Raw genomic sequence first — 22,366 nt, forward strand, 5'->3', positions numbered from 1 at the left:
ATTCTTTAGCCATTTCCTTTTGGATTTCCGCAGCAGCAACCCAGTTGTCGTCGTCTCTCCCCCCCCCCCCCCCCCCCCCCCCCCCCCCTGCTAGATCCCTATCTAGCTTGATTGCTCCCCCATATCACTTCCGTAAGTCAGCTGACTTCAACTGACTCCGGCTACTCCTGCTCACTCCTCGGCCCCCCCGGTGTGAGGGAACTCCCATCCGCCTTGCACCTGTTTTCCCGCCTTATTCTTTCTGGCGCGGGAACATCCCTTTACCTAACCCGCCTCTTATGGCGCAGCTCCCTTTCCCCTCCCCCTCCCCTTCCCTATTCTTCGACTATGTCCCGCCTTTCCCCCCTCACCGGCGCCCACATTTCCCCAGTGTCCCCCCCCCTTCCCTGTTTACTTCTCGATTCACTTTCACCATAACATTAACAAAAACAATAACAATAACAATTCCCTGCAGCGTCAGTTCCGGTCCAGTTTCTCTTCATTGATGAAGGACCATGCTTCCTCCGCCGTCTCAAAATAATAGTGTCTCTCCTGATACGTGACCCATAGTCTTGCCGGCTGCAGCATCCCGAACTTCACCTTCCTTTTGTGCAAAACCTCTTTGGCTCGGTTAAAGCTCGCCCTCCTTCTCGCCACCTCCGCACTCCAGTCCTGGTATATCCTTACCACAGCATTCTCCCATCTGCTACTCCGCACCTTTTTAGCCCATCTCAGGACCTCTTCTCTGTCCTTAAGGCGGTAGAATCGCACGATTATCGCCCTCGGTGGTTCTCCCGCTTTTGGTCTGCTCGCCGGGATCCGATTTGCCCATTCCACCTCCATGGGGCCCGCAGGGGCCTCAGCACCCATCAGTGAGCTCAGCATCTTACTTGCGTACGCTCCACAGTCCACTCCTTCCACGCCCTCAGGGAGACCTAGTATCCTAAGGTTCTTCCTTTGCGCTCCATTTTCAAGGGCCTCAATCCTGTCAGCACACTTTTTATGAAGTGCCTCGTGCGTCTGAGTCTTAACCGCCAGGCCCAGGACCTAGTCCTCAATACCTGATACCTTCTGCTCCATCACGCGAAGCTCAGTCTCCTGGGTCTTTAAAGTCTCTTTAAGCCCCTCAATTGCCTGTAACATCGGGGTCATTACCTCCTTCTTCAGCAGATCCACGCACCGTCACACCACCTCGTCCTGCTCAGGCCCCCATGTCATCTGCGATCCCTCCGCCGCCATTTTGTTCCACTCCCTCTGACCTTCTGGTTGCAGATTCTTCGGGCTGCAGCCGCCGCCGCCGGTTTATCCTCCGTCGTTCGGGGGGGGGACTCCCTTCCCACGCACCTCCCACCGGGTTTTTCGGCCGGCAAAGTCCCCGTTGAGGCTCTTAAAAGAGCCCGAAGGTCCGTCGGAGCTGGAGCCACCGAAACGTGCGGCTAGCTCATCCTCGCCGCAACCGGAAGTCTCCGCACTCCAATCCTGATACACGCGGATCACCGCGTTCTCCCACCTGCTGCTCCATGTCTTTTTCGCCCATCTCAGAACCATCTCCCTGTCCTTGTAGCGGTGGAACCTCACCACTATTGCTCGAGGTATTTCTCCTGCCTTTGGTCTTCTCACGAGGACTCGATACGCTCCCTCCACTGCCAGGGGGCCCGTCGGGGCCTCAGCTCCCATTAAGGTATGGAGCATCGTGCTCACATACGCCCCAATGTCGGCTCCCTCTGCCCCTTCGGGAAGACCCAAGATTCTTAAGTTCTTCCTCCTCGAGCTATTTTCCAGGGCTTCCAGTCTCTCCATACACCTCTTATGCAGTGCCTCATGCGTCTCCGTCTTCACCACCAAGCCCTGTATCTCGTCTTCATTTTCGGCAGCTTTTGCCTTCACTCCACGGAACTCCATCTCTTGGGTCTTCTGCGCCTCCTTTAACCCCTCAATCGCCTGCAGCATCGGCGCCAGCACCTCCTTCTTGAGCTCCTCCACACATCGCCGGAGGAACTCCTGCTGTTCCAGGCCCCATACCAACTGGCCTCCCTCCACCGCCATCTTGCTTCTCACTTCCCTTCTTTGCCGCTGCTCCAGAGGATCCTCCGCAATCTGGCCACTATTATCTCTTCTGTCCATTCACACCGGGGGGGACTCCCTTCTATGTCGCCTCACAGTGGGTTTAGCCTTCGAAAATTGCCGTTGGGGCTCCCGATAAGAGCCCAAAAGTCTGTTAAAACGGGAGGTGCCGAAACGTGCGACTTAGCTGGTCATCGCCACACCCGCAAGTCCTTCTGCTTATACCTTTTATCAAATGTTGTCTAACTTTAAAATGCCAATGAGTTCAGCCAACATTCTCTGGTCAAGACAGAAGGCTCGGGCTGGTAACATGTTCACAAACCCTGGTAATAATTTGGTGAGAGAAGACAGCAAATTGTCTCATTCTATGGATTCAGAGAATCAGAATTGTGCAGCATAGGGGACTAGGGGCTTTTCACAGTAACTTCATTTGAAGCCTACTTGTGACAATAAGCGATTTGCATTTCATTCATTTCATTTCATTCATAGGAGGAGGAGGCCATTCCGTCCATCACATTTGTGCTGTCTCTCTTGAAGACCAATCCAGCTAGTCCAACTCTCTAGCTCTATCCTCATAACCGTCGGGCGGCACGGTAGCTCAGTAGTTAGCACCGTTGTTTCACAGCTCCAGGGTCCCATGTTTGATTCCCGGTTTGGGTCATTATCTGTGCGGAGTCTGCACGTTCTCCCCGTGTCTGCTTGGGTTTCCTCCCACAGTCACAGATGTGCAGGTTAGGTGGATTGGCCATGTTAAATTGCCCTTAGTGTCCAAAAAGGTTAGGTGGAGTTACTGGGTTACGGGGATGGGGTGGAAGTGTGGGGTTCAGAATGGTGCTCTTTCCAAGGGCCAGTGCAGACTCGATGGGCACTGTAAATTCTATGATTCTGTGAACCTTCCACCATTTTCTCCAAGTATTTATCCAATTCTTTTTAAAAAGTTGCTGTTTAATATGTTTCCATCATCCTGTTAGGCAGTAAATTCCAATTTCTAACCACTCATTTCCTTCTGTTTAAGCAATACCAATGTAACATTTGTAACTGAACTACAAAAAATGAATTGTTTATGAAATACTTCATAACGTTTTAGAATTGAAAAGCTATTATATAAAAGCAGTTTTATCTTTCTTTACTCTGTCATTTGACTGAGATAGGAAACTCCATGTTTGAGGAGTTACACATACAAATCTATCCTGCTTTGCTTCTTTTGTGTTTTTAGATTTATAAGCCTGTAAAAATGACTGGGTACAATGCATGTAACATAGACAACAAAAACAGAAAATACTGGACGGATCTGTTTTTTCCTCACCATTGCCCCCCCCCCCCCCCTCCCCCACTCCACTTGGGCCATCTGTTCCGAGTTGCCTTTTGACACACTGCTTATCTTTGTTCTGCCATTCACACATTCTGATCTCTTTATGTGCCACTATCAGCACCCTTCTTAGCCTTAATCACCGCCATTTACATAGTCAGAGGCATGGGTAGAGGGGTCAATTACTAGGAGGCATAGGTTTAAGGTGCGAGGGGCAAGGTTTAGAGTAGATGTACAAGGCAAGTTTTTTTACACAGAGGGTAGTGGGTGCCTGGAACTCGCTGCCGGAGGAAGTGGTGGAAGCAGGGACGATAGTGACATTTAAGGGGCATCTTGACAAATACATGAATAGGATGGGAATAGAGGGATAGGGACCCAGGAAGTGTAGAAGATTGTTGTTTAGACGGGCAGCATGGTCAGCGCAGGCTTGGAGGGCCGAAGGGCCTGTTCCTATGCTGTACTTTTCTTTGTTCTTTGTACATTCCCTTTGTCTTCTGTCCTCGACATCTTTGTCAATCTCCACCTATCGCTGGGCCCCTATTCAGCCCCACCGTTCCACACCCCCTCTCCACTACAGTATAAATCTGACCCCATTTCCAGTTCTCTCCAGCTTTGACAAAGAATCATCCAGACTCGAAACATTAGCTCCCTTCTCCCTCCACAGATGCTGTCGGACCTGCTGAGATTGTCCAATATTTTCTGTTTTTGTTTCAGATTCCAGCATCCGCAGTAATTTGCTTTTATTTTTGCATGTAACATACATTTTTTGTGAGGCCTTAGACTCAGTGGGCACAGTTTGGATTAACAAGTCAATTGGCTTTTGCCTTTCTTTCACTTCAGACTGTAGGCTTGAGGGGTTGAATGACCTACTTCTGTTCCTATGTTCATACATATCAGTTCTAAATTAAAGGCTAATGACTGTACCTGAGGGAAGATTGAACTAGTGAAGAATCAGGAACTAAAACCTGGAATGAGAAAAATATTAGAAGAATCAGAAAGAATGGGCATAAATAGAGCAAAAACTCACTTGAGTATAAGATAAGAGACTTCCGGTGATGGCGGGCGGGACGCGGCCGCACAATGGAGAGCCCCCGCTCGGGAACGGCAATTTCGGGGCTTTAAGCCCGGTCCCAGGGTCCGCGGAGGCGGCAGAAGAAGGGAGAATGCACGGAGGAGGCACTGAGAAAGCACAGGAGGAAAAAAAGAACAAAGAAAAATGTCGAGGGTGAGCAGAAAAACGGCCGAAAAAAAACCAGCTGGAGGTCCGTCGGGGAGTGGAAAGGTCACCGCGGGGTCACCAGGAAAAATGGAGGCTGGAGCACCAGGGAAGGCCGCACTGCTTACGGCTGAAGAAATAACCAAGGTGATGGCTGCGGAATTTGAAAAGCAGTTGGCGCAGATTGCGAAATGCAATGAGACAGTGAGGAAGGAGATGAGGGAGGCTTTGAGTGTGCTGGTGGAGGAGGCGGTTTCCCCGGTGAGGACGGAGGTGGTGAGCACAGTGGCGGAGGTGCGAGAGCAAGGGGAGGCGCTGAAGGAAGTGGAGGAGACGTTATTGCAGCACGGTGATCAACTTGCCTCGATGGGGAAGGAGATGCGGAAGATGATGGACATTAACAAGGATCTGCGAGGAAAAATGGAAGACCTGGAGAACAGATCCAGGCGACAGAATTTGACGATTGTGGGGCTCCCCGAAGGAGTTGAAGGACTGAGGCCGACTGAGTATTTTGCCGCGATGCTGGCGAAACTATTGGGGGAGGGGGAGGATCTCTCCCGATATGAACTGGATCGGGCTTATCGGTCGTGGAGATTAAGGGTGACTACGGGTAATCCCTGATTTATTTTTGTCATTTGTTTATGTAAACATGCGGGTTGAGGTTTGGGGGTTGGTGGCTAGATGGGATCGTTGTTGTTATTATGGGGACTGACATATCTTGCTGATTATTGTTTATTGTTGATGGATGTAAATGTGGGAGAAAATGTGGAAATGGAGGAGAATTTTAAAAAAAATTTAAAATTAAATCAAAAGTAAATCCAATAAAGAATTCAGGAGGAACTTCATGAGCTAAAGAATGGTTAGATTATGGAACTTGAAAAAAAATTAATGTACAAGCCGTGGGTGTTGCTGGTTCAGCCAGCATTTATTGCCCACCCCTAGTTGTCCTTGAGAAGGTGGTGGTGAGCTGCTTTCTTGAACCACCGCAGTCCCTAAGGTGTGGGAACACCCACAGTGCTGCTAGGGAGGGAATTCCAGGGTTTTGACCCAGCGACAGTGAAGGAATAGCGATATGTTTCCAAGTCAGGATGGTGAGTGACTTGGAGGAGAACCTCCAGCTGGTGGGGTTCCCAGGTATCTGCTGCTCTTGGACTTCCGGTTGCGGCCATGCCTAGATAGGTTGCACGTTCGGCAGCTCCCGCTGGGAACGGACTTTAGGGCTCTCCAGAGGGGCCCCAACGGCACTTGTTCGACGGTTCCCAGTGTGGGGAGGTGACAGCAGGGTCCCCCCGATAGTATATGGATTAGACCAGGAGTGGAGCAGTAAAAAAAGGCATCTTGGAGCAGCGAAAAGTGAGAGGGAGAAAAAGCAAGATGGCGGCGGGTGGAGATCAAGCAGCATGGTCGCAGGAGCAGCAGGAGTTTCTTAAACGCTGCTTTGAGGAGCTGAAGACAGAAATGCTGGCGCCAATGAAGGCGGTGATCGAGAAGTTAGTGGAGACTCAGAGGGCCCGGGGGCGGCCATCCGGGAGGTGCGGCAGAAAGCCTCGGAGAACGAGGATGAGATCTTGGGCCTGGCGGTGAAGGTGGAGGCACACGAGGCGCTGCACAAGAGGTGGGTGGAAAGATTTGAGGACCTGGAGACTAGGTCGAGGAGGAAGAATCTTCGGATTCTGGGTCTCCCTGAAGGAGTGGAGGGGCCCGATGCCGGGGCATATGTGAGCACGATGCTCAATTCGCTGATGGGCGCGGGAGCCCTCTGGAGCTAGATGGGGCTCATCGGGTCCTGGCAAGGAGACCCAAGGCCAACGAGCCGCCAAGGGCTGTAGTGGTGAGGTTTCACCACTTTATGGATGGAGAGTGTGTCTTGAGATGGGCCAAGAAAGAGCGGAGCAGCAGGTGGGAGAACACGGAGATCTGAATCTACCAGGACTGGAGTGCAGAGGTGGCCAAAAAGAGAGCTGGCTTTAATCGGGCTAAGGCAGTGCTCCATCGGAAGGGGGTGAAGTTCGGTATGCTGCAACCAGCGCGATTGTGGGTCACATTTCAAGATCGGCACCACTATTTCGAAACGCCCGAGGAGGCTTGGAGCTTTATACAAACTGAAAAGTTGGACTCAAACTGAGGGTTTGTGGTTGTGGGGGGGATGTCTGCTGTACATATGGCTTTAATTACGTGTAAGGAATGTTCCATTGGTTGGGTGCTAGATGGGGATGGGATTTGATGGGGAGATTGGGAGAGTGTGGGCGCCGGTGTTGGAGGGAGGGGAGGCCCGGGGATGGGGGAATTGAGATACGGCCGCAAAAGGAGCTGCACCAGAAGAGGCGGGGCCGGCTCAGGAAAGCGCGAGCTTTTTCCCGCGCTAGGGAAGGCGGAGGAGCGCACACTGACGGCTAGGAGGGAGGGGGGATTCCTACACGGGGGGGGGGGGGGGGGGGGGGTCAGCAGGAGTCAGCTGACTTACGGGAGTGTTATGGGGGGAGCAAAAGAGCTAGATATTGATCTAGCGGGGGGAGGGGGGGTGGGGTACAGGGTTGCTGCTGCATTGGCCAAAGGGGAACTGGAAATAGGAGAGGTGGTCGGGGCAGGGGTCCGCCGTCTGGGGGACTGGAGGGTGCGGGAGGCGCGGGCACGTGACTGGCCTAGAAAAGGAGATGGCTAGTCGGCGGGGGGGATGTTCATGACATTGGCAGGAATATTGTTGGTGTGGTATTGGGTTGCAATAATTTCAGATAAACCTACTCCATCACATCTTATCTCCTTCCACTTGTTAGTTCTGTTTTTGATTCTTCCAAAGCCCGGGACACACCAGTTGGGCTGAATACCCTGTTCTGTGCTTTAAATTCAATGTAATACCAGAGTTCAGTATACCAAATTAAGCAATCTTAAGAATACTGTCCTCTAATTTAATGGAGCCAATTAGCAGATTGCATTATTTTTCAGAGTCCATACCGAGGTACTATCGTGCTAGCTACTGTCAAGGGAGATGTTCATGACATCGGCAAGAATATTGTTAGTGTGGTATTGGGTTGCAATAACTTCAGGTAAACCTACTACATCACATCTTATGCCCTTCTACTTGTTAGTTCTATTTTTGGTTCTTCCAAAGTCGTAATTCTTTTCGAATGAGAGATTGTTTTGTGTTTTTTTTTTAATAGTCCGAAATTGCCATTTTGACAGGTACACGTTATAATTTCTTGTCAAACTCGCAAAGGATTTGTCGAGAGCCCCCTCAGTCTAACCATAACACTATCACAACATTGACTTTACAGCAGCTGACCAATTTATGACGCTGAAAATATTTCCTATATAGAATGTTTACTTTCTAAAGAAATCTACATCAATTGAAACAGAATTTTATTCATATTTTGCATCTACTTGAAACTTAGAAGAATTTGATGGGAGGGCAGATGGTAGTTGCCAATGGAATGCATTTTTGTGCATCCTAAATAGGAGTAGAGTGCTACTGGGTTAGTTATTGTCCTGTTAAATATTTGGCATTGGCGAAGTTACGTAGACTGCTCAATATCCAGTCTAATTCTTTCAATGCAACACCATCAGACCAATAATTCAAACTAAAGACCATAACATATAGGAGCAGAATTAGGCCGTTCAGCCCACCGAGTACTCCACCATTTGATCACGGCTGATATGTTTCACATCTCCATTCTTACTGCTGCCTTCTCCCCATAACCCCATATTAATCAAGAACCTACCTATCTCTGTGTAAAAGGCACTCAAGTTACTTGGCCTCCACTGACGTGTGAGGCAAAAGTTCCACAGATTCACTACCCTTTGGCTGAAGAAATCCCCCCTCATCTCAGTTTTAAAGGATCGTCCTTGCAACCTGAGGCTGTGCCCTCGGGTTCTAGTCTCTCCTACTAGTGGAAACATTTTCTCTACGTCCACTCTATCTAGGCGCTTCAGTATTCTGTAAGTTTCAATGAGATCCTTCCTCATTCTTCTACCTGGAGTCCTCAACCGCTCCTCATATGACAACCAATTCATTTCCGGGATCATTCTTGTGAACCTCTCCTGGACATCCTCCAAGGCCAGCACATCCTTCCTTAGATACGGGGCCTAAAACTGCTTTCAATATTCCAAATGGGGTCTGACCACAGCCTTATACAGCCTCAGCAGTACATCCCTGCTCTTGTATTCTAGTCCTCTGAAAATAAATGCTAAACAGTGCATTTGCCTTCCTAATTACCAACTGAACCTGCAGATTAACCTTAAGAGAATCCTGAACTGGGACTCCTTTTTAAAAAAAAATATATATTTATTAAAATTTTCAACGACTTTCAACAAAACACTCCAACCAGGAAAAAAAAGCAACAAAAAAAAAGCACAGAACAAGCAAAAATTATACATGAGATTTCCAACAAAATACAATAACCCCCATTTAACAAATAAACACACCAGTAAGGAAAATGCCCCACTCTAACCTAAACAAAACAGAAAAACCAAACGCCCTCCCCCCCCCCCCCGCCCCCCCCCCCCCCCCCCCCCCCCCCTGGGTTGCTGCTGCTGCTGACCTCAACCTAACGTTCCGCGAGAAAGTCTAGGAACGGTTGCCAACGCCTGGAGAACCCCTGCACAGACCCTCGCAAGGCAAACTTTATCCTTTCCAGCTTGATCAACCCTGCCATATTGTTAATCCAAGCTTCCACGCTTTGGGCCTTCGCATCCCTCCACATTAGTAGGATCCTCCGCCGGGCTACCAGGGACGCAAAGGCTAGAACACCGGCCTCTTTCGGCTCCTACACTCCCGGCTCGTCCGATACCCCAAATAATGCTATCCCCAGCACGGCTTGACCCGGGTGTTCACCACTTTGGACACAGTCCTTGCAAACCCCCTCCAGAACCCCTCCAGCGCCGGGCATGTCCAGAACATATGGGTGTGATTTGCTGGGCTCCCCGAGCACCTCACTCACCTGTCCTCCATCCCAAAAAACCTACTCATCCTCAGATCTTCATCCAGCTCCTCCCCCAGCTCCTCCTCCCACTTACCCTTTAACTCCTCCACCGAGGCCCCCTCCGCCTCCTGCAGTTCCTGATAGATCGCCGAGACCTTACCTTCTCCAACCCATACACCCGAAATCACCCTGTCCTGAATCCTTCGTGCTGGTAGCAGCAGAAATTCCCTCACCTGCCGTCTCACAAACGCCCTCACTTGCATGTACCTAAAAGCATTCCCGGGAAGTAACCCGAATTTCTCCTCTAGCGCCCCTAGGCTCGCAAAAGTCCCATTGAAAAATAGGTCCCCCATTCTTTTAACCCCAGCCCGATGCCAGCTCAGAAACCCCCCATCCATCCTACCCGGACCAAATCTGTGGTTCTCTCGTATCGGGGACCAGACCGAGGCCCCCACCTCGCCCCATGTCGCCTCCACTGCCCCCTGATCTTCAGAGTCGCCGCCACCACCGGACTCGTGGTGTACCTTGTCGGCGGAAACAGCAACGGTGCAGTCACCAGCGCCCCCAGACTCGTACCCACACAAGACGCCACCTCTAGCCTCTTCCACGCCGCCCCCTCTCCCTCCATTACCCACTTACGGATCATCGCCACATTAGCTGCCCAATAATAGCCAGACAGATTCGGCAGCGCCAGCCACCCCCCTGTCCCTGCTACGCTCCAAAAACACCCTCTTCACCCTCGGGGTCTTATTCGCCCATACAAATCCCATAATACTCCTGCTTACCCGTTTAGAAAAAGCCTTGGGGGTTAGGATGGGCAGGCACTGGAACACAAACAGGAACCTCGTGAGGACCGTCATCTTGACCAACTGCACCCTACCCGCCAGGGAGAGTGGCAGCATATCCCATCTCTTGAAGTCCTCCTCCATCTGTTCCACCACCTGTGTCAAATTGAGCTTGTGCAGGGCCCCCCAGCTCCTAGCCCTGCACCTCAAAATACTTCGCAAACTGTTTTTCAAACTCCTGCACCATCACCTCAGTCAGCATTTCTACCGTAATATGAGCAGCCGCACCCAAAGCCGGATCCACCGCCTTCCCTCCTGCGACGTTTTGCAGGCTTTGTTGAAGGATTACTCCCTGTAATCTTATTGCCATCAACCATCTTCATAGATTTTGATATACTTTCGCCAACAAATTCCTTATCCCATACGATGGGCTGGGTTTGGAAAACCAAAATCCCTGGAGCCAGGTTAAAAAGTTCAAAAAACAAATATAGCAGGAGGTACCTTATGTGCGACCTTCTCCCACCAGTCACCACTGGAAATCTAATTTCATTTCTTACTAACAAGACAAGCCCCTCCCCCTCTGCACACCTGCCTGCCTGTCCATTCAATAGGACACATATCCTTGGATATTTAGATCCCAGCCCTGATCCCCTTGCAGTCAAATCTCTGTAATGTCCACAACATCATACCCAAATTTCAATGTGCGCTACAAGCTCATTTACCTTGTTTCGTGTATTGCGCGCATTTAGGTACAGCACCCTCAGTCGTATGTTTACCACCCCTTCTCATAGTTGTCCCTTTATCTGCTGTGCATGGAGTTAGATTCCTGCCGTTTTCAAGAACAAAGAAAAATACAGCACAGGATCAGGCCCTTCAGCCCTCCAAGCCTGTGCTGACCATGCTGCCCATCTAACCTAAAATCTTCTACACTTCCCGGGCCCAAATTCCTCTATTCCCTTCCTATTCATGTATTTGTCAAGGTGCCCCTTAAACGTCACTATCGTACCTGCTTCCGCCACCACCTCCAGCAGTGAGTTCCAAGCACCCACTACCCTCTGTTCTGTTATTTGTTCTGGAAACTTTACTAACCACTTCTGAGCCCCCCACACCCCCTTAGCTAGTTTAAAGTCCTCATCATTAATCTGCACGCCTACCTTCTCCTTTACCTTTGATTTTCTAATTTTCAATACAACTGAACCCTCCCCTCCACTATTTAGTTGAAAGCTTTACCTACAGCCTTCATTATGCGATTCACCAGGACTCTGTTCCCAGCACAATTCAGGTGAAGACTGTCCCATTGGATCCGCTCCCTCTTCCCCAGTACTGGTGCCAATGTCCCATGAATTTGAACACATTTCTTCCACACCAACCATTGAGCCACACATTAACCTCTTTAATCTTATTGACCCTGTGCCAATAAACACGTGGCTAAAGGAGTAATCTGAAGATTATTACCTTTTTGGTTCTGATTCTAATTTAACCTCTAACTGCTCATATTCCTTCATCAAAATCCCTACTTTGTTCTACCTATGTCGTTGGTACCAACATGGACCATGACAGTTGAATCTCCCACTCCAAGTACCTCTGCAGCCAAGATGAGATATCCCAAACTCAAGTGGCAGGTAGGCAATAAAACCTTCAGGATTCCCGATCCTGGTCACAGAGAACAGTGTCTACGTCCCTAACTATACTATTCCCGATTACAACTACTTTTCTTTTCTCTCTCTCTCTCTTTCCCCCCCCCCCCCCCCCCCCCCCCCCCCGCTTGAATGGCCCCCTGTACCATAGTGATGTGGTCAGTTTGTTCATTCTCCCCACAGTCCCTGCAAGAATCTCAAAACTGTTGGACAAGGGCTGAGACTCCTGCAACCCTACTTCCTTGATCCCTCTACCTACCTCACTCATAGTCACACCCTCCTGTCCGTGTTAGTCAACTTTATTTACAAGATTTCATAGATACGTAAAGGATAAAATATCGAGAGTACAAATATTTAGAAAAGAATAAGGGTCGAATCAGTTTCTAAAAGTTCCAAATTTGAAATTGTATTCCAATAAACAAAACAGTCAAAATAAATGGCAACATTTGTGGATAATGCAACTTTTGAAATCTTCAGTTGTGATGCTGTTAGTTAGAAGAAGAATGAGGGCTTTGCTTCTATTATAATGTGATCTAATGCAGTCCATGACAATGTTGTAACTGAACACCAAGACCTGCATTTCACACTACCCACCAGCAGGTTGTGACTCTTAAATGGCCAATTATTGACTACAAAGGCAGTTTCCCACCCAGCCTCAATTGTTAGGCTGGCAGGAGGAGTTTGCAGGTACGCGAGAGGCTCAAAAAATAATTGGGTTTAGGCCTTGGACAGGAAGTGGTGAGGAAGAAAGCGTGGGGGGAGCGCCCTCATCAGGAGGCACCTTTTAAGATTGGGTGCCCCCATCCTGCCCCCTTAAGGTCTGGCAACTGCTGAACACCCCCCGTCCTCTCACCCAACACCCCAATTCCGCCCCCCCACCCCAAATATCCCTAACCCAAGACCCTCCAAATTGACCTTTTCCTGGAATTCTGGGACTTAAACTCTGGGGACTACACGCAGTTGCAGTCCTGACCATTGTAGCTTGGCGCTGCAGGAACTAGAAAGCTACCGGCCAATCAGATTGGCTTGCAGCCCTCTAAGGCCAAGTGAGGAGCGGATGGCCCTGCCTGCAGCCAGTTACCACTCATTGGAGCATGAAATAGCGGGCAGAACCCCACAATTCTAAAAACCCTTGCGCAAGTCGCTACATAAACTTCTTCTATCTTTAACTTTGAACCTGATATTGGGGATTAGTGCTGAAAATTCCTTGAACACTGGACTGTTTTGCCCACAGAATATCATGTGGCCTTTAAGTAGTGTCAGACAGTTCATAATGGTGTGTGCCTTGTTGAGATTAACCTAATGAAAGTATACATCCTCATTCTCCAAAGCTGTACTTCGATTCTACGGCTCAATTAATTTCTTTTAAATCCATTTAAAAAAATGCTTTTAAAAATTCTCATTTCAGAGTGATTGATCTGGGAGTTATGACTCCATGTGATAAGATACTCCGAGCGGCTATCGAGAATAAAGCAGGTAAAAGTGACAATATCCTTGACTCCTTTAAGTCAGCATGGCAGCTAAATGAGTTTATTTACAGACACACAGATTTTTAAAAAATTCTCTGTGCTGTGTTCTTTCCTGTTCTTTTGCTCTCTGGGCGTGTTGATGCAGTGGGTAAGAAAGTGTGAGCATGAACCTGATCCTGAAATTTTGTCAGTGACTTTCCACAACTGGCCTACTGAGAGATGTGCCAGAACCAATTAGGATTTTTTTCATATAAATTTAGATGATTTAGTCTTCATCCTTTTTATGTAACCTCCTCACAATTCTGTGGCTCCCTCAAGATTGGAATTCTAGTGCATTTGGAAGCAGGTTGTTTTCTCTCGTACCTTCCCTCGCTGCATCCCTCCAGGTCACAATGCTGTGTAGCTAAGTTGACTCACGACCCTGCCTCTGGCAGTGCCCTCAGACCCAGCTGCTAGGGAGTACACAATAGTGGCTTCAAAAAACGTTGTTCTAATTTTCTCTCTATTTCTGGCATCTACGTGATGATTTTGCACAATTCCATGCCTGGGAGAGTGGAAGCTCAAATCCACAGATTTAGATCCTGTCAACAGGCATCACATCTGACCAAGTGTGTTAGAAAATCAGAATCACGAATGTGTGCAGCTGAACGTTTTTTTAATTTAACATTTTATGACAGATATCATTGGGTTGTCTGGCCTCATCACACCGTCTTTGGATGAAATGATATATGTTGCCAAGGAAATGGAACGATTGGGTATGAAAATGCCTTTACTGATTGGTGGAGCAACAACCTCAAAGTAAGTATTATTAAACTAGAAAGGATATTATTAAACTAGAAAGAGTGCAGAAAAGATTTACTAGGATGTTGCCGGGACTTGATGGTTTGAGTTATAAGGAGAGGCTGGATAGACTGGGACTTTTTTCCCTGGAGCGTAGGAGGCTTAGGGGTGATCTTATAGAGGTCTATAAAATAATGAGGGGCATAGATAAGGTAGATAGTCAACATCTTTTCCCAAAGGTAGGGGAGTCTAAAACTAGAGGGCATAGGTTTAAGGTGAGAGGGGAGAGATTCAGAAGGGCCCAGAGGGGCAATTTCTTCACTCAGAGGGTAGTGAGTGTCTGGAATGGGCTGCCAGAGGTAGTAGTAGAAGCGGGTACAATTGTGTCTTTCAAAAAGCATTTAGATGGTTACATGGGTAAGATGGGTATAGAGGGTTATGGGCCAAGTGCGGGCAACTGGGACTAGCTTAATGGTAAAAAACTGGGCGGCATGGACTGGTTGGGCCGAAGGGCCTGTTTCCATGCTGTAAACTTCTATGATTCTATGATTCTAAGTAACTCGTTAGACCATCTCCTCTTTCAAGTTCATTACAAGCAATCTTCAATCCAATCTGAACAACTTTGTAGAACTATAACATATCTTGTTTTACTTTGCATGCATGAGAATGTATTAAAACCTTGGTGTGGGTGATAGGAAGAAAGGATCAGATGGAGGACGATAGTCTCCTTATCAGTTAAGTTAACTAGTCAAGGCTGAAACCATTAAAGTTTTATGTAAACTTTCTGTAAGATATATTACTGTAAGTTCCACTGATACAGAGTTGTATGTCAATCTTAACAGTTTAGAATAAAACACTATAATCCAGGTTACTTTTTAACCATTTGGGTTCATATTTTGTTCTTCATTGCAAATGATAGCTGGACATTCTTTTGTGATTTTGGCAAAATGCTCAGTAATTACTAGTTAAAATCTACTTTGAGAGAGAACCACAGAAGAGCAATATCTATTGATATCCTGTATGACCAGAACTCTGGTGAAAGATACCGCACGGGATTGTCCCTTTGAGAGACTAAGATATGATGGTAGGACTGAATGACGGGTGTTCCACAGTCCCAATGACAGCGCTGGTCCTGGAACAATTTGGCGAGCACGAGTGCAACTCCAACTCACGCCGACGTCGGATTTGCTGCGGTCAGGATTGGCACTCGAGATCCTGACAAGCTGGAGTGTATATAAGCTCCCATTCCCCACACAATCATTCCAGCCAAGATGTCACCCCGGAGAGTGGCCCCAAGATTCGCAGATGCAGAGCTGGAGATGCTGCTGGATGCTGTGGAGGAGAGGCAGCTCACCCTGTTCCCCATACCTCACGCTATGGCCAAGTGCCCCGCACGCACAGGTCACCAGCCACGGAGCCCCTTTGCTGCAAGCATCTAACATTTTGGCAACTATGTGCAGAAGTCCAAAAAGGTTATTTTCTTTCAAGTGTATTGAGTTTCTTTCACTTCGTGATTAAACCGTTGTCGGTGTTTTCTCTAACCACTTCCTTCAGCACCTATTGCCTTCTCCTTTTGCAGAATAGATCATAAGAAATAAGAGCAGGAGTAGGCTATTCGGCCCATCAAGCATCACCGCCATGTCATATTTTAACTGACCATTTGGGGCTTTATCTCCTGCCTGCTCTTTCAGAGCGCCAGTGCAGTCATGATGGGCCGAATGGCCTTCTTCTGCCCTCTAAGGATTCTATGATTACCCTTGACTCCCTTGTTGATCAAAAATCTGTCTAACTTGACTTTAAATATGTTCAATGACCCATCCTCTACTGCTCGCTCCAGAAGAGAATTCCAAAGAATAATGACCCTCTGAAGAAGAAGTTCTTCAACTCCAGCTTCACTGGAAGAGCTTTTACTTTGAAACTATGCCTCCTAGTTCTAGATTGCCCCATGAAGGGAAACATCCTCTCAGCATCAATCCTGTCAAGGCCCCTCAGAATCTTATGTTTCATTAAGGCTTGCATTAACACTGCAATGAAATTACTGTGAAAATCCCCTGGTCACCACACCATGGCGACTGTTCGGGGAGACAGAGGGAGAATTTAGAATGTCAAATTACCTAACAAGCACGTCTTTCAGCACTTGTGGGAGGAAATCGGAGTACCCGGAGGAAATCTATGCAGAAACGGGGAGAACGTGTAGACTCTGCTCAGACAGTGACCCAAGCTGGGAATTGAACCTGGGACCCTGGTGCTGTAAAGCAACAGTGCTAACCACTGTGCTACCGTGCCTTCCGATCAAGAGTTATATTGAACTCGAAACGTTAATGTGTGTGTTTTAGATAGAGAAATGCTCACTATGGTTGTTCGACCTGGTATACCTTTGCTTGCTTTAACCACAGCTAATATCTGAAAACTTTGAACAGAGAGTCTGTCTAGTTTGTATGGCTCAGCTACTCTGCTTTTACCAGTTAAGCCAGTGGGGGTTTCAACTACCGTATTCTTAAGTTCATCGTTTACATCTGTTTGCATCTAACATTCCTTTTCCTGTTCCCAGAACACACACAGCGGTCAAAATTGCACCAAGGTATAGTGCACCTGCAATTCATGTTCTAGACGCTTCTAAGAGTGTTGTTGTGGTAAGTGTTTCTGTAATATTGTGCTTGCATCTACTTGATCATTGACTGGAGAATTATTTATCATTCTGGAGTTGTTTATTTTGACTTATTTTATGGACCTTCCCATTTTGTAGCAAGTGAGACTTAGCAGATTTTCTTCATCTAATTGCCACATTATCTGTGTAGCTGAAAATCAAAAATATGTATAAACACTGGTATCTAAATCCAGGTCATCTCTACTATTTGTAACCGACTATTAAAGTCTGAGTCAGGTCATTTTTAACTAGCCAAAATTACACTGAATGTGGTGACTCAAAATATGATCATTGGAACTGCTGCTCAGGAGATGCACATTCTGGCCATTGCCATTTTGAATTGGCACTCAGAGCACATTTAGGCTTCTTGATTATGCAAATCTTTTTATGGCCCCTATGACGTCTCTAGGTACCTTGAGAAAGTTTGGAGTCGGCCTTTTTGAACCCCTGGAGAAATTCCTGTGATAATGGCTTTCTTAAACACTGTATACAAACACTACCCTTCACAGCTTGTTTCTAAACTCACTATTCCAAGCTCTACTCATTTTAGTCCTTGCATTTAAACTCAGCAATACATGTTTAAGCCCCTTTCACCACCCAACCTTAAACTTGTTACATTAATGCTTAAAAAAGGGCCCCATAATTTAGTAACTGTAATGAAGTGTACTAAAATGCAAGACAGACTGAAGAATTTTGAAACCATCTTTTGCATTGGCATGTAAAATATAATTTTATTGTTTCATGCAGTCATTTTTATGCTGTATTGAACATATTAGGCGCGATTTAGCGAACTTGTCGCACCTGACTTTGTGTCGGGACTTGGCTGTCTCATGAGATTTGCGACACTTGTGGGATTTAACAAAACGTAACAATTTGGATCTCGCCCTCACTGGGCATGTTCCAGGTCTGCATATTTAAATCGGCCATTAGGCTCATTTAAATACCCGTTTACAGCGTCTCCTGGTGCCAGGGATATAATGACCATGCCCAGGCACCTTGGCATGGCCATCTGGGCACCCTGGCAGTGCCTCCCAGACACCCATATGCCAGGTTGGCATTGCCAGGGATCGGGCCTAAAGGGCCTTACCAGGTTGGAGAAGGGGTGAGGGGATGTTCCCGGGCCCTCCCCATGCTTTCGGGGAGAGTGGGGTGGGGGGGGGGGGGGGGGGAGATCAGGGCAGCTTTCTAAAATGGCGCCCTGATCTGTGAGGAGCCTTTCCTGCTGGCGAGCTCAAGTGTGGGAGGCAAAAAAAACCCAAGGTGCTGTTGAATAGCGGGGTATTTCTCAGCACTGAAGCCGCTGAAAAACACCCTGCTAAATGAACGTGCCCAAAACTGGATATAGATTTTATTTCCCGTTGAATCGTGCACAATGTTTCAAAAGTTTTTAGCTTGTAGTGTGTCTCATTATTTTCTTGTTTTTTTATTGTAGAGCTCACAACTTTTAGATAATGACCTGAAAGATGATTACTTTGAGGAAGTAACTGAGGAATATGAAGAGATTCGACAGGATTATTATGAGCATTTAATGGTCAGTATAGAACATGATTTGCGCGTCAAATACTTGAGACATGATTGTTTCTCTTTTTGAGCAGGGGGTGTGGGGAGGAGTGTGTTTTCTGCGAATGAAAATAGATCTGGATTGAATGGTATGATGTACCAGCAATGACCTCGAGACAAAAATGGTGAAACTACTGAGGCTTTATTGCACTAGATGTTGTGCCTCCTGCAGCTGGAACCAGAATGGAAGCAGCGCAGGACAGCATACACATTTATACAGCGCCTGCTGGGAGGAGCCAGCAGGCTGGGATTTACTGTGTTAACTGTAGTACAGTGGCAGTACCGTAATACACGTAGTGTGTTACCAGTGGTGTTTACCACATTCACCCCCTGTTTAAAAAAAAAAAGTCCAGCGGGGGTGAAGAAACAACATTATAGATTGAGTCTGTCACCCTCCTCCGCGATCACTTCAGTCGTGGTGTGGGCGCCGATGTGGGTACCTGCGACTCCAGGAACGTGTTGTCCTCTCCTTCACCCAGTAGTGGATCCGGTGAGGGGACGGATGCTGCTGGAGTGGGGGCTGCGGTGAGGGTCGCTGGTGGGAGGGTGAACGGTGCAGGGGCGGGGGAGGCAACCGGAGGGGGAGGGGACGATCCCAGGTCGGGGGTCCCAGGTGGGGACCCACAACCACCACCACCAGGTGGTGCCAGGTCCCGGAGGGAGACTGTGTCCTGTCGCCCGTCATGATGTGCCACGTAGGCGTATTGTGGATCCGCATGGAGGAGGTGAATTTTCTCGACCAGGGGGTCCGATTTATGACTCCTCGCATGCTTCCAGAGGAGGACGGTGTAGCGCACAAAGACTCCGTGAGACGAATAGAGTGAAGTCGATGAGGCTTTATTAAGCGTGTCTGTTCCCCCGCAGCTCGATAGTAGAATGGCCTGCGGGGGAGGACTCCGGCTTCTTATACTCCGTCTTCAGGGCGGAGCTAGAGGTCAACGGCCAACCAGGACCCGGGATCTGTCAGCCAATGACATTAGGGCTTCCAGTCCCACATGACCCCGAATACATACTACCACATTCACCCCTTGTCAAAAATGAACCCGGCGGGGTGATGCTTCGCATGGTGGTAAGGGTTTACAGGGCTGGTCCTGGGAGAAAAGCAAAATGTTCTTGTGAAAAGTCCATATATTAATTTAGATCGACGCCACGAGTCGGTCGGGCGGTCTGGTCGTCCGTGTCGATCGCCTCGGCCCCGGTGGTGGTGGTGGTGCTTGTACCGGTGTTGTCGTCTCCGGGAGCCTTACGGTTTCAGCTTGGGCTTTATTCTTGGTCGGGCCTGAGGGGAGGGGAACCGAGCCTCCTGGGAAGGGGGCGGTCGCGGGGTGCGGCGGTGGCAGGAAGGGTGAATGGTGTCGGGGATGTGTGTGTGTTGCCGGCGGGCGCCAGATCCCGCAGGGAGACCGTGTCCTGTCGGCCGTCGGGGTACGCCACGTAAGCGTACTGCGGGTTCGCGTGGAGGAGGTGAACCCTTTCGACCAACGGGTCCGCCTTGTGTGCCCGCACATGCTTTCGGAGCAAGATGGGTCCTGGGGCCGCCAGCCAGGTCGGCAGCGACGTTCCAGAGGAAGACCTCCTAGGGAAGACAAGGAGACGCTCATGAGGCGTTTGATTAGTGCTCGTACATAATAGCGACCGGATGGAGTGGAGAGCGTCCGGGAGGACCTCCTGCCACCGTGAAACTGGGAGGTCCCTGGACCGTAGGGCCAGTAGGACGGTCTTCCAGACCGTGCCGTTCTCCCTCTCTACTTGCCCGTTCCCCCGGGGGTTGTAGCTGGTCGTCCTGCTTGAGGCTATGCCCTTGCTGAGCAGGAACTGGCGCAGCTCGTCACTCATGAAAGAGGACCCCCTGTCGCTATGGACGTATGCGGGGCAACCGAACAGTGTGAAGATGGTGTTCAGGGCTTTAATGACTGTGGCCGCGGTCATGTCAGAGCAGGGAATGGCGAATGGGAAGCGGGAGTATTCGTCCACCACATTAAGGAAGTATGTGTTGCGGTCGGTGGAGGGGAGGGGCCCTTTGAAATCCAGACTAAGGCGTTCAAAGGGGCGGGAAGCCTTAATCAGGTGCGCACCATCCGGCCTGAAAAAATGCGGTTTGCATTCCGCGCAGATGTGGCAGTCCCTTGTGACTGTACGGACCTCCTCTAAAGAGTATGGGAGGTTGCGGGACTTGATAAAGTGGAAAAACCGAGTAACCCCCGGGTGGCAGAGGTCCTCGTGGAGGGTTTGGAGGCGGTTAATTTGTGCGTTGGCACATGTGCCGCGGGATAGGGCATCGGACGGCTCGTTCAGCTTTCCGGGACGATACAAGGTCTCGTAGTTGAAGGTGGAGAGCTCGATCCTCCACCTTAAGATCTTGTCGTTTTTGATTTTGCCCCGCAGTGCATTATCGAACATGAAGGCTACCGACCATTGGTCGGTGAGGAGAGTGAATCTCCTGCCGGCCAGGTAATGCCTCCAATGTCGCACAGCTTCCACTATGGCTTGGGCTTCCTTTTCCACTGAGGAGTGGCGGATTTCTGAAGCGTGGAGGGTTCGGGAGAAAAAGGCCACGGGTCTGCCCGCTTGGTTAAGGGTGGCCGCTAGAGCTACGTCGGAGGCGTCGCTCTCGACCTGGAAGGGGAGGGACTCGTCGATGGCGCGCATCGTGGCCTTTGCGATATCCGCTTTGATGCGGCTGAAGGCCTGGCAAGCCTCTGTTGACAGAGGGAAGGTCGTGGTCTGTATTAGGGGGCGGGCCTTGTCTGCGTACTGGGGGACCCACTGGGCGTAGTATGAAAAAAACCCCAGGCAGCGTTTCAGGGCTTTTGAGCAGTGCGGGAGGGGAAATTCCATGAGGGCGCACATACGTTCGGGGTCGGGGCCTATTATCCCATTGCGCACTACGTAGCCCAGAATGGCTAGCCGGTTGGTGCTAATAACGCACTCGTCCTCGTTGTACGTGAGGTTCAAGGCTTTGGCGGTCTGGAGGAGTTTTTGGAGGTTGGCGTCGTGGTCCTGCTGGTCGTGGCCGCAGATGGTTACATTGTCGAGATACGGGAACGTGGCCCGCAACCCATGTTGATCAACCATTCGGTCCATCTCCCGTTGGAAGACCGAGACCCCGTTTGTGACGCCAAATGGAACCCTTAGGAAATGGTATAATCGCCCGTCTGCCTCGAAGGCTGTGTACTTGCGGTCACTTGGGCGGATGGGGAGCTGATGGTAGGCGGACTTGAGGTCCACGGTGGAGAAGACTTTATATTGGGCAATCCGATTGACCATGTCGGATATGCGGGGGAGAGGGTATGTGTCTAGTTGTGTGTACCTGTTGATGGTCTGGCTATAGTCTATGACCATCCTTTGTTTCTCCCCTGTCTTCACTACTACCACCTGTGCTCTCCAGGGACTATTGCTGGCCTGGATTATGCCTTCCTTTAGTAGCCGCTGGACTTTGGACCGAATGAAGGTCCGGTCCTGGGCGCTGTACCGTCTGCTCCTAGTGGCGACGGGTTTGCAATCCGGGGTGAGGTTCGCAAACAAGGACGGGGGTTGCACCTTGAGGGTAGCGAGGCCGCAGATAGTGAGTGGGGGTATTGGGCCGCCGAATTTGAACGTAAGGCTCTGTAGATTGCACTGGAAATCTAATCCCAGTAATGTGGGGGCGCAGAGTTGGGGAAGGACGTGTAGTTTGTAGTTTTTGAACTCCCTTCCCTGCACCGTTAGGGTAACTACGCAGAAACCTTTGATCTGTACGGAGTGGGATCCTGCAGCTAGGGAAATCTTTTGTGCGCTGGGATAGGTGGTCAAGGAACAGCGTCTTACCGTGTCGGGGTGGATAAAGCTCTCCGTGCTCCCGGAGTCGACTAGGCATGGTGTCTCGTGCCCGTTTATTAGCACCATTGTCGTCGTCGTCTGGAGTGTCCGGGGCCGAGCTTGATCGAGCGTAATTGAAGCGAGACGTGGTTGTAGTAGTGGAGCGTCTTCCTCGAACCCCGTGGAGCCGTCGACACTGGGGTCCG

At 49.2% G+C, this 22,366-nt stretch overlaps 1 protein-coding gene across 3 annotated transcripts in view; it reads left to right on the plus strand.

Moving 5' to 3' along the window:
• Nucleotides 1-22,366, plus strand: part of mtr (5-methyltetrahydrofolate-homocysteine methyltransferase) — a 216,812-nt gene that overhangs the window by 139,972 nt on the left and 54,474 nt on the right. For all 3 annotated transcript variants that reach the window (XM_072511770.1, XM_072511767.1, XM_072511768.1), the window contains 5 exons: nt 7,512-7,612; nt 13,315-13,382; nt 14,053-14,173; nt 16,707-16,788; nt 18,235-18,333. In XM_072511770.1, the coding sequence (XP_072367871.1) occupies nt 7,512-7,612; nt 13,315-13,382; nt 14,053-14,173; nt 16,707-16,788; nt 18,235-18,333 (471 nt within the window). The remainder of the gene's footprint in view (nt 1-7,511; nt 7,613-13,314; nt 13,383-14,052; nt 14,174-16,706; nt 16,789-18,234; nt 18,334-22,366) is intronic.

The sequence above is a fragment of the Scyliorhinus torazame genome, chromosome 1 (assembly GCF_047496885.1).
Source record: "Scyliorhinus torazame isolate Kashiwa2021f chromosome 1, sScyTor2.1, whole genome shotgun sequence".
In the NCBI taxonomy this organism is placed as follows: domain Eukaryota; kingdom Metazoa; phylum Chordata; class Chondrichthyes; order Carcharhiniformes; family Scyliorhinidae; genus Scyliorhinus; species Scyliorhinus torazame.